Source organism: Lissotriton vulgaris, chromosome 3_1 (genome assembly GCF_964263255.1).
Source record: "Lissotriton vulgaris chromosome 3_1, aLisVul1.2, whole genome shotgun sequence".
NCBI classification, from domain to species: Eukaryota; Metazoa; Chordata; class Amphibia; order Caudata; family Salamandridae; genus Lissotriton; species Lissotriton vulgaris.
In genome coordinates, this window is record NC_141689.1 from 2,015,769,255 (window position 1) to 2,015,783,443 (window position 14,189).

Genomic DNA, 14,189 nt, shown 5'->3' on the forward strand with positions numbered 1-14,189 from the left:
TTTACATTGTATGAGTCCCAAGGGGCTCCCTGCTAGGGTACATAAGTGTCCACCCCTGGGAGTGGGTGGCGCTGAAGAGGTTCATTTTATACATATTTCTTCAGGGTTGAGCTAAAGCTGGGCGTGGTGTCCAAAGTTGGCAGTCGGTGCCGACCATGGCCTGCTTCTGTGGGCCTAGAGCAGCTGAATACCCCTTGTGGAGTAGAAGCTTGGAGCTATGTCGAGAACGCTGTACATGACCTTTTGAGGTCTGAGCCAGAACCCTTTGGGCGAGAAAGCGTCAGAGGTTGGAAAGGTTATCCCTCAAGGTCCTAGGTACCGAAGAGCTCTGGGGTAACATCCACGCTCTTGGGCAATATCTTGAGTCGGCGAACCCTGCAGTCTTTAAGGGTCTTCAACTGAAAAGACTGACATGTGTGGCAAGACGTCTCATTATGCTCTGTTAAGAGGCAGAGATTAAAGACCTGGTGGAGATTGGCCCTGGGGTACTTCGCAAGACACAGAGGACAGCATCGAAAGGGGACCCATTCAGTTACAGGCAAGGCATGTGAGAGCCGACTGAATGGAAGGAAAGAGGCACCCATTGGGGACTGGATAAGACAAGCAAACAGTGCCAGACTAACTAGAAGTTTGGACTCAATACAAGAGAAACAAGCATTTGCAATGCAATAGGTCTCGCATTAGGAAAGTTTGAGCTATTGGTATTGTAAATGACAATTTTTTTATTTAGGTTTTGCTTTTGAAAATAGCGAAATTAATAGCTTTGTCATTTACAATGCCAATAGTTATAACTTTCGCAAATGTGACACCTATAGCATTTGTAATGCAATATGTGTTGTATTTACGTGACTTACGTGTATTGATATTACAAATAATAATGGCTTAATTTTTTTTCAATAATTAATACTTAAATAAAAGTTATTGTAATTTATAATGGCAGGGGTGGGTGAGGGGTGCGGGGGTGTGACGGGGTGCGACGGGGTGCAGGGGTGTGACGGGGTGCGACGGGGTGACGGGGTGCGACGGGGTGACGGGGTGTGACGGGGTGCAGGGGTGTGACGGGGTGCAGGGGTGTGACGGGGTGCAGGGGTGTGACGGGGTGCAGGGGTGTGATGGGGTGCAGGGGTGTGACAGGGTGCAGGGGTGTGACAGGGTGCAGGGGTGTGACAGGGTGCAGGGGTGTGACAGGGTGCAGGGGTGTGACAGGGTGCAGGGGTGTGACAGGGTGCAGGGGTGTGACAGGGTGCAGGGGTGTGACAGGGTGCAGGGGTGTGACAGGGTGCAGGGGTGTGACAGGGTGCAGGGGTGTGACAGGGTGCAGGGGTGTGACAGGGTGCAGGGGTGTGACAGGGTGCAGGGGTGTGACAGGGTGCAGGGGTGTGACAGGGTGCAGGGGTGTGACAGGGTGCAGGGGTGTGACAGGGTGCAGGGGTGTGACAGGGTGCAGGGGTGTGACAGGGTGCAGGGGTGTGACAGGGTGCAGGGGTGTGACAGGGTGCAGGGGTGTGACAGGGTGCAGGGGTGTGACAGGGTGCAGGGGTGTGACAGGGTGCAGGGGTGTGACAGGGTGCAGGGGTGTGACAGGGTGCAGGGGTGTGACAGGGTGCAGGGGTGTGACAGGGTGCAGGGGTGTGACAGGGTGCAGGGGTGTGACAGGGTGCAGGGGTGTGACAGGGTGCAGGGGTGTGACAGGGTGCAGGGTGGTGCGGGACGGTGAGGGTGCGGGACGGTGAGGGTGCGGGACGGTGAGGGTGCGGGACGGTGAGGGTGCGGGACGGTGAGGGTGCGGGACGGTGAGGGTGCGGGACGGTGAGGGTGCGGGAGGGTTGTGTGGGTGAGGGGGTGAGAGGGTGTGAGAGGGTGAGAGGGTGAGGAGGGGTGAGGGTCAGAAGTAAATGGTGGCAGGGCAGACATAAGACAGAGATGAGACTGCGTGGTGACTGCGCTGGTGAGTTTCGTAATCAGGAGGGGCAGAGTCAGCACAGTCTGCGAGGGATCAACATGTCTAGAGGCAAAGCATAGCACAACTAGAATTCCTAAAGATTACAGCAGAAAAGGCTACAGTATTAACAGCACCTATAGTAGAAACCAAATTTTTGCTCCTTACCTTGGAAATCTAGTTAATGGCAGATGTGTAAGTGACAGATTCACTTTTTTTTTCCAACCAGATTGTTTTTTCAAGACAGTCGATACACGTATATACTGCTTATTGTTCACGTCATATTTTGCACTTTTTGCACGTATTATACATAATCATTACTCTCCGGCGTTCTCTGCTCAACATTCCCTTGTAACAAAACGTTCCCCCATGGAGTTGCGCTTGAGTGGATATTTGCAATCCCTGTGTGTTATTAGGTTCTCGTGGGTCAGGCTTCCCGTCTCCGTGTGTGTTACAGTGTTGGCCAGATTCAGATTAGGTGTTCTCCTCATCCGCTCCCTTGTTCTAGCGAGGCTGGCTGCGGAGTGCTTGCCCCACTACCATTGTCCTGCCTGCTTTGTCCTGCCTGCTGGCTATCAGCTCGCTCACCAGTCCTTCCCACGCTCTGGCCCGCTTTACCTAGCCCCCCTGCTAGCTTCCCTAAGAAGTAACCTGCCTTCAGCTCCTGCCCATTTTTCAAGTTCTTTTTCGAGGTATATTAGATTATATATAGAATTTTAAAATTAAAAGGTTTAGTCTACTGCTACCTAAAGAAAAGTAAATTAAATATGAATACAGGGCGATCTGGAGTAAGAGAGGAGATGCATTTCAAAATATTGGTGAGCAGTATGTTGAGGGTTACAGACTTATTAGCTGAAAAGCGAAAGCTCCTTGTGAGGCCAGATAGTCCGGACCAAGAGAAGGAATAGAACTGGTTAAAGGCTAATGTTTTAACACAACTGTGGATAAAAGATCACAGATATTTGTAGAATATGTAAAATTCTAATGTTGTGTTGATCGCGAGAGTGCCGCGGCGACCCGGAAGCTCTTGGCCGGCCGGCCAATCCGCTCGCGGCCGACCGGAAGTCCCGCCTCCCGAGGTCCGCGAGCTGCCGGCGCATGGAGCGCTCTGCCGTCCGGGGTAGCCCGGGTCCCCAGGAGGGGGCCGGGGAGACGGAGGAGTGTGGCGCCTGTTGCGGGGCTCCTCTGACCTGAGGGAGCCCCGATTGAGAAGAGGAGACGCGCCGTGAGGAGCCCCGCCGGAAGAGCCCCGCCGGTGAGTGGGGCCCAGGGCTGATGTGAAGTCCGTGCGTGCCTGTGGAGGGGGGGGCAGGGAGGGGAGGGGGGGGGGGGTGGGGAGTGTGTGCGTGGGAATGTGTGTGCGCATGCGTGACTGTGATTGAGAGAATGCGAGGCAGGGGATAGTGTGCCTGTATGTTTGCTGTGTGCCTGCGTGTGCATGCGTGCGCGTGTGTGTGTGTGTGTGTGCGTGCGTGCGTGCATGCAGAGGGGTGGGGGCTGCCTGTGTCTGTGTGTGAGCAAGGGCTTTACTCCGCGCAAGCGCAGCTCAGACGCACGCTCCCGAGGTGAAATCTGACAATGTGGAAGCGTGCGTCTGATTGCTGTATACTTTCCTAAATACGGGCAACATAAGTTGTCGAGCTGATGCATTCATGTCGAGCTGATGCATTCATGCTTCGCATGAATGCCACATCAGCTCGACCTAAAAAGGAAAAAGTGATTGAATATAATTACAGACTGAGAACTATAGACTGAGAACCAAAAAGATCACTGCAAGAACGTCAATCCAGGGCATAAAACATGTCCAATCCTGAAGGCAGAAAAAAAATGATGTAAAAATAGAGCAGATCACCTCTTGCTTGCAGTGCGCATGATCGAATCACACTTGTGACTCAAGAAGAATTATTTGAAGAAAAACCACTGGCACACATCCATGCCAAACACTAGGTAGCAGGAGTATACACAGCATGTGTACCTAAAGCCACACATGCCTCAAACGCTTGTTTCAGCCTTAGCCAGATCAGCTCAGGTGGTTGGGTCCTGGCCTTCTGTTGGCTTCAAGTCAGAATTTCTCACAGCTTTTCAGAGATTGCAGGTGCAGTCCATTAGTCACAGCCAAGTGTCCCAATACCTCAGATACAGCAGGGGGTAAAATTAAATCAGGCAGAGGTTGGTCTAGTTGTAGCTGGTTAGGTAAGCACTTCAAGAAAAAAGCCCTCTTGCAGCTTGTTGTGTCCCTGTAGCCACACAGGAAGTGAGCCAACTGACCCTCTGAGACCACTCTGTTTTGCTCTCTTCACAGGTCTCAAATACCAGGTGCAGTCCTTCTGAAAGCTTTCTGAGGAGCTCATACAGTTCAGTAGCTAGTGGGAGGAAGAGACTCCTGGAGACACCTAACAAATGGGGAAAGTTTCCAAATGCAAACCTACCCACATTTGCAGTACATCCTGTTTGTCTTAATGTAAAATATCCCAGAGTGCACTATTCTATTGAAATCCAAAATGGCACATGCCTTCTGCCCTTGGAGGCAGCTAGTGTTAGTCAGTGGGTCTCTGCTTTTCAGGAAATGAGCAGTACCCTCCTTTAAAGATGCATGAAACTACATCTGAAACTAGCGCCCACTCCAGCAGGCTGGTGCCCAAGTGGCTACCTTGGGCCTTAAGAGCAAAGGCTTCCCCCTGTTCTAGGTTTCCCTTCCATTACATTCTGAATGGGCAGGCTTCACCTCTTCTCTTAAGTGAATGAAGTTCCTGGAAACCCCAACTATTATTTTTGGACTGATATGCATCACTATAAACAAATTTCGCTAAACAAAATTAATTAAAAATCTAATTTTACCATTCGATTGGATTTTTAATACAGATTAAAACACTGGTTGTAACATTTTTAGCTGCGGTTAACCCAGAGAAAGCAGAATTAACCTTTTAGTATCCTCATAGGCGAGCCTGAGCCTTCCATAGTAAAAATTGCTGTTGGGGGCCATTCACTATAGGCATATAGTAACATTACATTTCTACATGTCTCACTTTAAAAATAACATTCACCTCCCCTTGTGGGCCACTATGCCTTCATTGGGGTGTCTTAATATTTAAAAGGAAGGCTTTCCCTGTAAAAAGGGTTATTTTGATAGGTCTAGTCAAAGGTTTAAATTGCAGCAGTCAGGCTATATGGGTAGACCTGAAGACCTGTTTTGCTTGCCACACTATTGAAAGGAACAATAATGGTTGCAGTCCACAGGTAACATTTAACTTTTCGTGCAAGGAGTGCATTTTTTACATCATATACTATGGTCTTCTAGGAAAATTCAATATCCAGATCAGGGATTAGCTGATTTCTACATGTTTTAGGGGTCAGAACACTTACACTGGACAGAAGCACCTCAATGTGCAGTCAAATCAAAATTAAGCAATAATATTCATCAGAAAAAGTGTTATCACTCAAAAAAGGGCATGCTCATGCGAATATATGTGTTCATGTTGCATTACCGGCCTTTTGTGTTTTTAAAGCCATATATCTGCACTGTAGAGTGTATCCTCTCCTAGTTTAATTTCTGTTTCTGCAAACCTGAATTAAACCAAGTTGAAAGTTACATCCCCCTCCCCCACATTTATATTGCAAGAGAGGTACTTCATACATTTCCATGGAAATCTAGACCTGTGGGCCATCTACCTAATCCCCACCTCTTCAGTTTATGGTTTTCATGTTTTTCTGATTTTCGCAAGACTTTAACCAAGCTAAGGAAATGGTGAATTCAACATGCTTTCAACTAGCCTGCCAAAGAAAGTACCTGTTATGAATGTAAAGCATATGGCGCAGGACAGAGGTACTGCACTGGATTACACAGAGTAGATTTGACTCTTTCACTCAATGGTCTAGCTTGGTTTCAATATGCGTATCTGGGCTGAATTACTGTTGCACGTGCGGTGAAAACTTACACTAATACATCATAGAAATGACAATGACAGATGCACTTCAAAGTACTGTCACTTACAAGCTTTCTCTTCCCATTAAAATGTGTTGGCTTTTCCATCTTGGTATTTAATCCAAGAGCTGGTTTAATTTTATTAATTTCGGTTTACGATCTTACATCCAGAGCCGTTTCCACATCCATAACCTTGGTGATTTTTGCATGCATAGGATTTCAAAATAAGTTTAAAGATGTCTCTTTAAAATCAAATCAATCCCTCTAAGAAGGTACAGGATATAAAGACGATTTGTGTCCTGACCTGGCTTTATCGACTTGCACGCCATCTTTGGGTCATCCTACGCATCTTAATTAGGGTGCTGCTGTCTTACCTTGTTAGAGCTTGAATTTCACCAATATCCTCAGCATGTTCCAAGGAGATCGCAGCAGCTAGATTAGGTTACAACGAGGTCAGAGAGTGGGCATAATCTCCTCACCAGCTCTTAGCTGAAGAAAGGCAGCAATGCACTAGCTGCCAAATCATCCAGCACCCCCCAAATCTTCACACAGCCAGAGGGTCTCGAATGTAATACCATTTTATAGAATCCTACCTCTGCCCACAGAAGCCATGGTGGCTCCTAGAACGTACTGCTATATGGGTATTATCTAAGAGAATGGTAAGAGGCTATAGATTTACAGGATTTGAACGCCAGCAAACAATCCCCTTTAGGAGAAACAATGCTCAGACAAGTAATCTCAGATCATGTTTTAGAAAAGCAGTTGGTTTGTTCGTTTGAAAATGAAAAGCCTCTAGTGCTCATTACTGAGCAATAGGAGAGTATGTGTTCTCACAGCTAGACCAGACTCAGTGCAGACTTTCCTCTTGCCTACTCTGGCGACATCAGACAGCATGACCAATTTGCGAGTGCAGAACATACAGCCTATAACTTTCATAAATTAACATTGCTGTGCTCTTGAGCTGGAATAAAAAATTAAAAAAACACTTCATAGGGCCCAAAGGTCTTCCTTCACCCCTCTTCTGCTTCTTCTTGACACACTGAAAATAATCATAGGACTTCTTACTATAGATTCTCACTCTAATTTCCCTCAAAAGCAACAACTTTGGCCTAATAGGCGCCAAGGCATCAAATCAAATGAATCAAGATCGGTCAAAAAAAAAAAAATAGAAGTGTGCAGTGCATGAATTGATCAAACCCTCATCCAACTCTTAAGGCCTATTCCAAGTTATGGAAACTTTAATAACAATGGCTCTTCATCATAACTGGACAGTGTTTCAGAGCAAGTAAGCTCGGTGCTGTTTGGGCCCCTCTCTACATTAGCACCACTAGGCATTGTATAAAAATCAAATATCACAACTTCTCTAGATAGTAGGCACTAAGCTTCCTGATGAAAAAGATTACAACCTGTGTACATCGTTTTTGGGAAAGTAAAAGGAATTATGCCTCAGGTTATAAAATAAATTTGGAAAGTGGCTGTCACTGCCTGTGGTATAACAAGTCTGACATTGTATGTAGAGTTGTACACCGTATTAAAAAAGTTGGAGAAAGTAACAGGAAATTTGCAGGATGCAAAAAAAAAAAAAAGCACTGAAAATATTAACTTTTACTTGTGTTACTGTAAAGGATCATCAATACCATGCCACTATATAAAACATCCACGACATTAGATCATTTGAGTATTTTACTAACTGGAAAAGTTAAAAAAGATTAAGGGGTTTGAAAAACAATTGAAATAATTGTACTGAAGGATTAAGATCTAACTCCAAATCCGTAACCAATGGTGGGAACTAAATTGTGTAGGCTTCACTATAACAAAAGATCTTTAACTTAAATCGTTTATGTTACTGCGATACCCACTCCATCTAGTATACCATCTAGTATACTTTACACACAAATAAACCCAGCCCAACACATAAAAATATCCACGTTGTACCTCTGGTCTATTTTGGGCGAAAATTCCAATGAATTGATCTGAAGCAGGTCTGCAACCTTTGTGAAGTAATGCAGAGCCAACATATTCTGCCCGGTCAGCAACCTGAAATAAAATAGTTACAAAAGACTCCAATTACTGCAATACCACATTCCGTAAAACACTGAAAGTGAGCAAAAACAAAACTACATTTTGTGTTTAAAAGGGAGTGGAGTTAAAGCTTGACACATTGTCTCCGTGTGACAATACAAAGTTTAGAGTAAGCATCCTTTTTACTATATTTTCATTGTATTGGTTGTGCTGAAAATAGAAAAGGTTATGAACCTTTATACCGAACCCTCCTGCATGGACATCAACAACATAAAAAACAAAAAAATGATGCCAGTTGGCAAGGTTGGGAGATTACGCCTAAGAAACTTAATATTTCAGACCCCCACCCCCTATTTTAGACAGCAGTAACCCAGTGAATGACTCAATTACATCAGGAATCTTCCTTATTGACAAATTCAATCTCATTTCACAGTAGCAGGAACAGAGTACAGCCCCTGCACCATGATAATCCATTTACAGGGTGGGTCATCTAAGACATGTCAAAAGACTGATCGTTAAAGGTGGGGTAACTACATCTCTTTAGGCCATTACTGACATTGAACTAATTAAACAAATACCTGAAAACGACTTGTCGGTGAGAAGTTCACAACTTCAAACTGTGTCCATAATGTCCTAAATCCAGGTTAGCCTATGTAGAAGTAAGCAGAGTTTCAAGCATACGACTAGTAAAGTTAGCTGCTGCTTAATGCAGACAGGCTGTGAATTAAGAAGTCAGCCTAAAATAAATACCAAGGTTCGATTGATAACCTGGGAATTTGCCTTGCGTCAGTCCAGTCAGTAACATGAGCAAAAAGTGCTGATCACATGGCTGACTCACAAACACAAGCATTGCTGCAGGATCAGGCTAACTGAAGGAAGAGGGCACCTATAACCATGGAGGACGATGCAGTTAGCTATACGACAGCAGAATGTGATACCCCACACGTAATTGTCAGAATCCTTCATGGTAACACATTGCCACTTCAAAGATGAGCCCCAGACAACAATGTCAAGTTAATGTATGGAATCGATGCTCTGCTGGGTTGAAGGAAGACAATATTTAAAAACAGCATAGGAAAAATAGGTAACATGCTTTTAGACAGGTCCAATATAAGGGCCACTAAGTTGGATTGAAGGTACACAGGGTATGCAGTTCCTACGGGGAAAGTACAGGGCGGGAGGAAGGGATGCGAGGGAGCTCTGGGTGTGTACAGAAGGCTGGGAGGTGGCTCCTTTAGATATGGTTATAAAAACTAGAAAGTCGAAGTGCTAGCAGGTTATGATTGACCTCACGGACCTTAGTTAGGACTTTCTAGTTTCTTTAAAGAAAGCATAGGAACTCAGCGAATAAAGAACCTTTGGGATCCCTATATTTATTTTCATTTCATACACCCTCCACTTCTACTCTGACTCCTTGTTACCACTTGCCCCACCGCTCCATCCTACTCACAGCCGCAAAAAGACCACCTCAAGCAAAGAGCCCCCCTGTGGGGCCCTTTGGGAATTGCAGCACCGGTCCAATGAGGAGCTGCCTGATGACGCATAACACTACTTGGGTGAGGACCTCGGCTCCTAAAGGTGCCACCCTCCACCCCCCCCCCCCCCCCATCCTTCCGTACAAGCCTAGAACTCCCTCGCCCCCCTTCCTACTACCCTGTTATTTCCCTATAGGGATTGCATACCCTTTGTACCCTTAATATTTAAAAAAAACATGGAAATCCCAGGGCCACGCCCTGGAAAAGGGTAGGATTTGGTCTGTCCTGTTGTCCACAAGCACTGGAGAATAGGTAGATATTGACTGAACTGGTCCCTAAATGTACCAAAATTATTGCCAAATGGTTCAAACTTGAAGCAGCAGAAGATACCCAGACTTTGAACCAATGCCATTGGGACGCATTTAACCACAGTATTTAGTGAATTCCCAGTCATAGAAGTAATGAAAGATAATTCATCCTGTCCATGTCAAGGATTACACTCCAAGCTGAAACCTTGTGGCCCAATCTTTAGTGGGTATGAGCCTGTGTTCGCTAGCCATCTAGATACTCCTGCAGAGGTCTCCAGTCATGGCTTTACAATGAACCAGAAAGATGCAGGATGACAGAAGGACCGTCAGGGTCTTGAAGTCTGGTCATACATTGACAGAAACGACAAACAGATTAATGTAATCCACTTCTGAGAGGAATACAGTTTTTAAAGCAGAGTTAAGGCTGTCACCTGCAGCATGAATTCCCATGGCTACTTCAAGTAAAATATACATCTACTACCCAACCAGGAGAAGACCCACAGACATTCATGAATGCCTTTGATATTGAACAAAGATACAACATGCAGACTCGCTACACAGCCTAACATCCCATTGGCCTTAAACTAGTAGTGCTACGCTCGCTGGATTAAACTCATGAATCTGTTTTTCCACAGCTAATTGGTATCTGCAAGTAAGCTTCAAAGGGTTGCGACAGTATTGACCTGCCCTGAAATACTGAGATCAAGGACAGTCTTAACATTGTTAACATTCCTATTTTTTAAATGGATCCCTCAATGACCACATTCATCTGTTCTCTTCGGTGCCAGTGAGCATTTTGGTTGCCTGAATGCTACACCAAGTTATTCTTAAACCCCTAGTTTTGGCGGTAAATACAGCTAAGCACCCTCCCCTAGCCATTCCCTCAATATTGGTTTGAGGGGTACCTATGAAGAGAGGATGCCCAAGCTTCTCCTTTTCAACTTAAGGTACAAGGACCAGCTGAGAATGTGGCATAAAGGACTTCGTTATAGTGTTCTGATGAAAGAGCCAACAAATAAAGTTTATCTACATAAGTCAGGCAGACTGAAGAAAATAATCACCACTCCGATAGTACAATCAACTAAACAAACAACTGAAAATGGGAATTTCGAATTCAAGAAAAGGGAAGTGGATAAATGGCTTGTGCTAAGATGTATCCTGCCGGTCACAAGCTGGAATCCTGGTAGATCAAATCAGCCTTCCTCCTTAGGATACTGATAAATGGAGCACCTTTAGCTTTGAGAGAAGAGTAACACCTGTTATTTACAGCCATGAGAACCGTGGTAGTATTTAGTGTTCTAAATTGTTAAGTGCGGCGCTCACCTTTCAACCATTTAAACCTTGCCTCTACAATTCCACTCACTGGGGATATCTATATAATATTTCGTTTAATCCCATTAGTAGTCAACCATTAAGTAATCTCTGCTAAGCAGCCTTTCCTATTAACACCTTCGTATGCCCGTGAAATGCCTCGCAAAAAGGCCTGCCACACCCTAATCCTTCCCCCAGGATGCAAATAAGCAGGCCATCTTCAACCTTTGATGCTTTAGTTGGACTTGCGGTAGGGAGTGCCCTAGCATGTCTGTCATTCTCCACTGATGAAGATTACATGGTTATAGAGCCATAGCCCTGCTCAGTTTGGTTGTGTGCTTTGAACTCTGCACAGGGAGGTGAGGATATTTAGCAGAGTTTTGCATTTCACTCTTGCAGGCTTTGTCTGAAGCGTTATATAAAAGGTTAAGACAAAGCGGGAAACTAGCCCCCTTCTTTCAACAATTAGCAAGGGACATAGTTATTCTCACTTAAAGAGTTCTGTACGAAATCAGATCAACGCACAGTGCAGGGTTAGATGAGCATCGAAAGGTAGTTTGCATGTTTTATAGATTTGGATTGGGAAGACTTGCTGTGCAGTGCCACTGATAATTCTTACAGATCAATACCTTAAATAAGATGTTAATGAAATGCAAAGATTCCAGCAATTAAGACTACGACTCATCAGCAGACCACTAATGAGCAAACGAAACAAACCTGTTATTTCTTTGCCTTTTCCATTAATGTCCTGCAGACAGTTGCCGTGCCTGGTCATTTGTGGGCGGTTTACTCCCAATTTCTTTCAATTAAATAAGTCACCATCCAAGACCCACCTCTGGTCATTGCCATCCACGGTCATGGCCCAATCCGTTTACTAGAGGATGTAGGTCTGGAGCAACTGGATTACAAACCTAGTTATGAAGCAAGGGGGTTCAAAGGTTAGGTCAGGCTAAGTGGAAGCTGTATTGGTAGGTGGCAAAAGGGTACAGAGAAGGAAAAGGAGGGAACAGAAAATGTACCATAACAAAGTGGGGATGAGCAGGTGGGCCTCCAGAAACGACCGTCAAGAAGGGGAGGCAAGAGATGCCTTACACAATAGGAGGCAGTGCAAGGGGGAAGGCATTGCTACGGATTAAGCAGCCAGCAGCAGAAAGCTCACATGTGATGCCTGATAAATTGCATACTGAATAAGCAACTACGTTTCTTTTAAAAAAATACAAAAGCGAGGATGACGAACACTATCAAAAAGAAGGTTATTATTCTACTCCAACTTGTTTCCACCCTCAACTCCAGGAGGATCTGGGCAGATAGGAGACTACTACAGGGCTGGACTCTAAAACAGTAAACGGGCTCGCCTCTGTGTGGCTGTTGCCCCCCCCCCCCCCCCCCCCCCCCCCAAAAAAAAAGCTGAAAGACAGCAAGCCCAGGTGGATCCAGTTCAAATCAGATGATGCTAGCCCAACAGTGAACTTTTTGGTCTACTTCATATTGTACACTAGTGTGCGTGGTTTTGCATCTCTAATAGGAAGCAACTAAAGAAATAATAATCAATATCAAGTTTCACTAGCGTGCCCAGCTGATGGACAGCAGTGCTAAAAGGATGAAGTTGGGACCGTGTACAGAAACCCATCGGTCAGACAGAACCAGAAAGAAGAAACAAGCAGCATAGTAAAGAGCTGTGCCGCATCGCTAATATTGCGGAGTATGTTGAGTCCAGCAGTATTAACCTCTGGCAAGGCACTTGGTACCGGTTTACTGTGAGGTATGTTCAAATTCTTCAAGACAGGCCAGTGACTTAGCATTCCTTTGAAGAGTAATTGCAACTAAAGGTAGAGTGGTGTGGCAATGTTACGCATCACAACATCGCAATGCATTCACTTTTATCAGAGGGATCATACTTCCAATTTAGTGTGTTTAGTTTAGATGCACTGCTACAGGCACAACTGTTGCCTTGGCTCAAGCAGAAGGTGGTATCTTATGTTTCTTATTATGTTTCTTATATAGCGCCAGAATCGACCCCCGAAGGGGTATCTCCGCGCTTGCCTTGGGAACCCGTCCTGGCTTTTCCCTGTGAGATAGCCCCTACAGGGCATCCCCAAGGTGAAAGCCAGGCATCCCGCCGCGGGGGGGCCGTTGTGGAGATTAAGCAAGCTTAATGCCCAGAGTTGCAGAGTGTGAACCCATGATTAGGTCTGGCACCGAAGTGACAATTATCGAGTCCATGGATATTTGAGCTCAAGACCCTGCCGCGTCAGGAATTGAACCCTGGTCCCGGGTCTGGCAGCCAAATTGCTATTCCAGCCACCCTCTGTAAAATAGAAATACATTTCAGCCAGATGATGCTGCAGTGCCAACCAAGTCATAGAGAAAACTGGCAGGTAAATCACTTCCAATTAAAGGTTTTGGGTTTTCACTTCATCAGTACTTAATTTTTAAATTTGCATTCCCAGTAAATGTGACATTTCAGACATTTGTGTTTGAAACTTTAACCGAAATCAAAACAAATTGCTTGAACGACTATTTTTAAAATCAAACTGCATTTACCTCTTGGTAGCAGATCCATTCATAAGGCTGGTTTGGTTTTCTACTACCTAGACAGGGGCCGTTATCTGAAATTAAAAAATAAAACCTATTTAAGAAAGGGAAAGCAACACTAAAAATCTTGCTGCGAGTCATTTTACACTATGCTAAAAACACCACATCGCTTTAACTACTGAAACCGAATTGTAAACCCTAGGAGTGTCAGAAGACTTCTTAAAAAATAAAAAGCATACATTTTTACTTACGAGATACCTGTAATCCTCTTTGGAAAACTTCATATAAAGTTCTTACATCATCGTAATAGTACGTCAATGGTTCATCAGTATCCATAAGTGTACATCTTCGTGCAAGTTCTCCACCCTGGAAAAAGAAAAAAAAAATATTGGTACACACAAAGGCCAAATACCTACAAGAGTAAATAAAGTGTTTAAAAACGGATTACCATAGCTTTGCCAAGCTAAATGCATTCATCACTGACACCAATGGCTCTTCCGTGACCAGCTATGATCAATTGCTCTGCTTATCTTGCTACACTGTTATCAGGATGAGCAAAGTTTTGAAATGTTTCATCTAGATCCAAGGGTCCGACTTTGTCACTAATATTATCACAGTTAGTGTACAGTATGAGATGTTCAGCCAGTCCTGGCTTTGTCGTCATCACTTTTCAATCC

General features: G+C 44.9%; 1 protein-coding gene across 8 annotated transcripts in view; it reads right to left on the minus strand.

Moving 5' to 3' along the window:
* Positions 1-14,189, minus strand: part of ACSL1 (acyl-CoA synthetase long chain family member 1) — a 408,120-nt gene that overhangs the window by 197,920 nt on the left and 196,011 nt on the right. For all 8 annotated transcript variants that reach the window (XM_086962488.1, XM_086962494.1, XM_086962493.1 and 5 more), the window contains exons 3-5: positions 13,764-13,878; positions 13,522-13,586; positions 7,797-7,898 (exon numbers count right to left, since the gene is read on the minus strand). In XM_086962488.1, the coding sequence (XP_086818614.1) occupies positions 7,797-7,898; positions 13,522-13,586; positions 13,764-13,878 (282 nt within the window). The remainder of the gene's footprint in view (positions 1-7,796; positions 7,899-13,521; positions 13,587-13,763; positions 13,879-14,189) is intronic.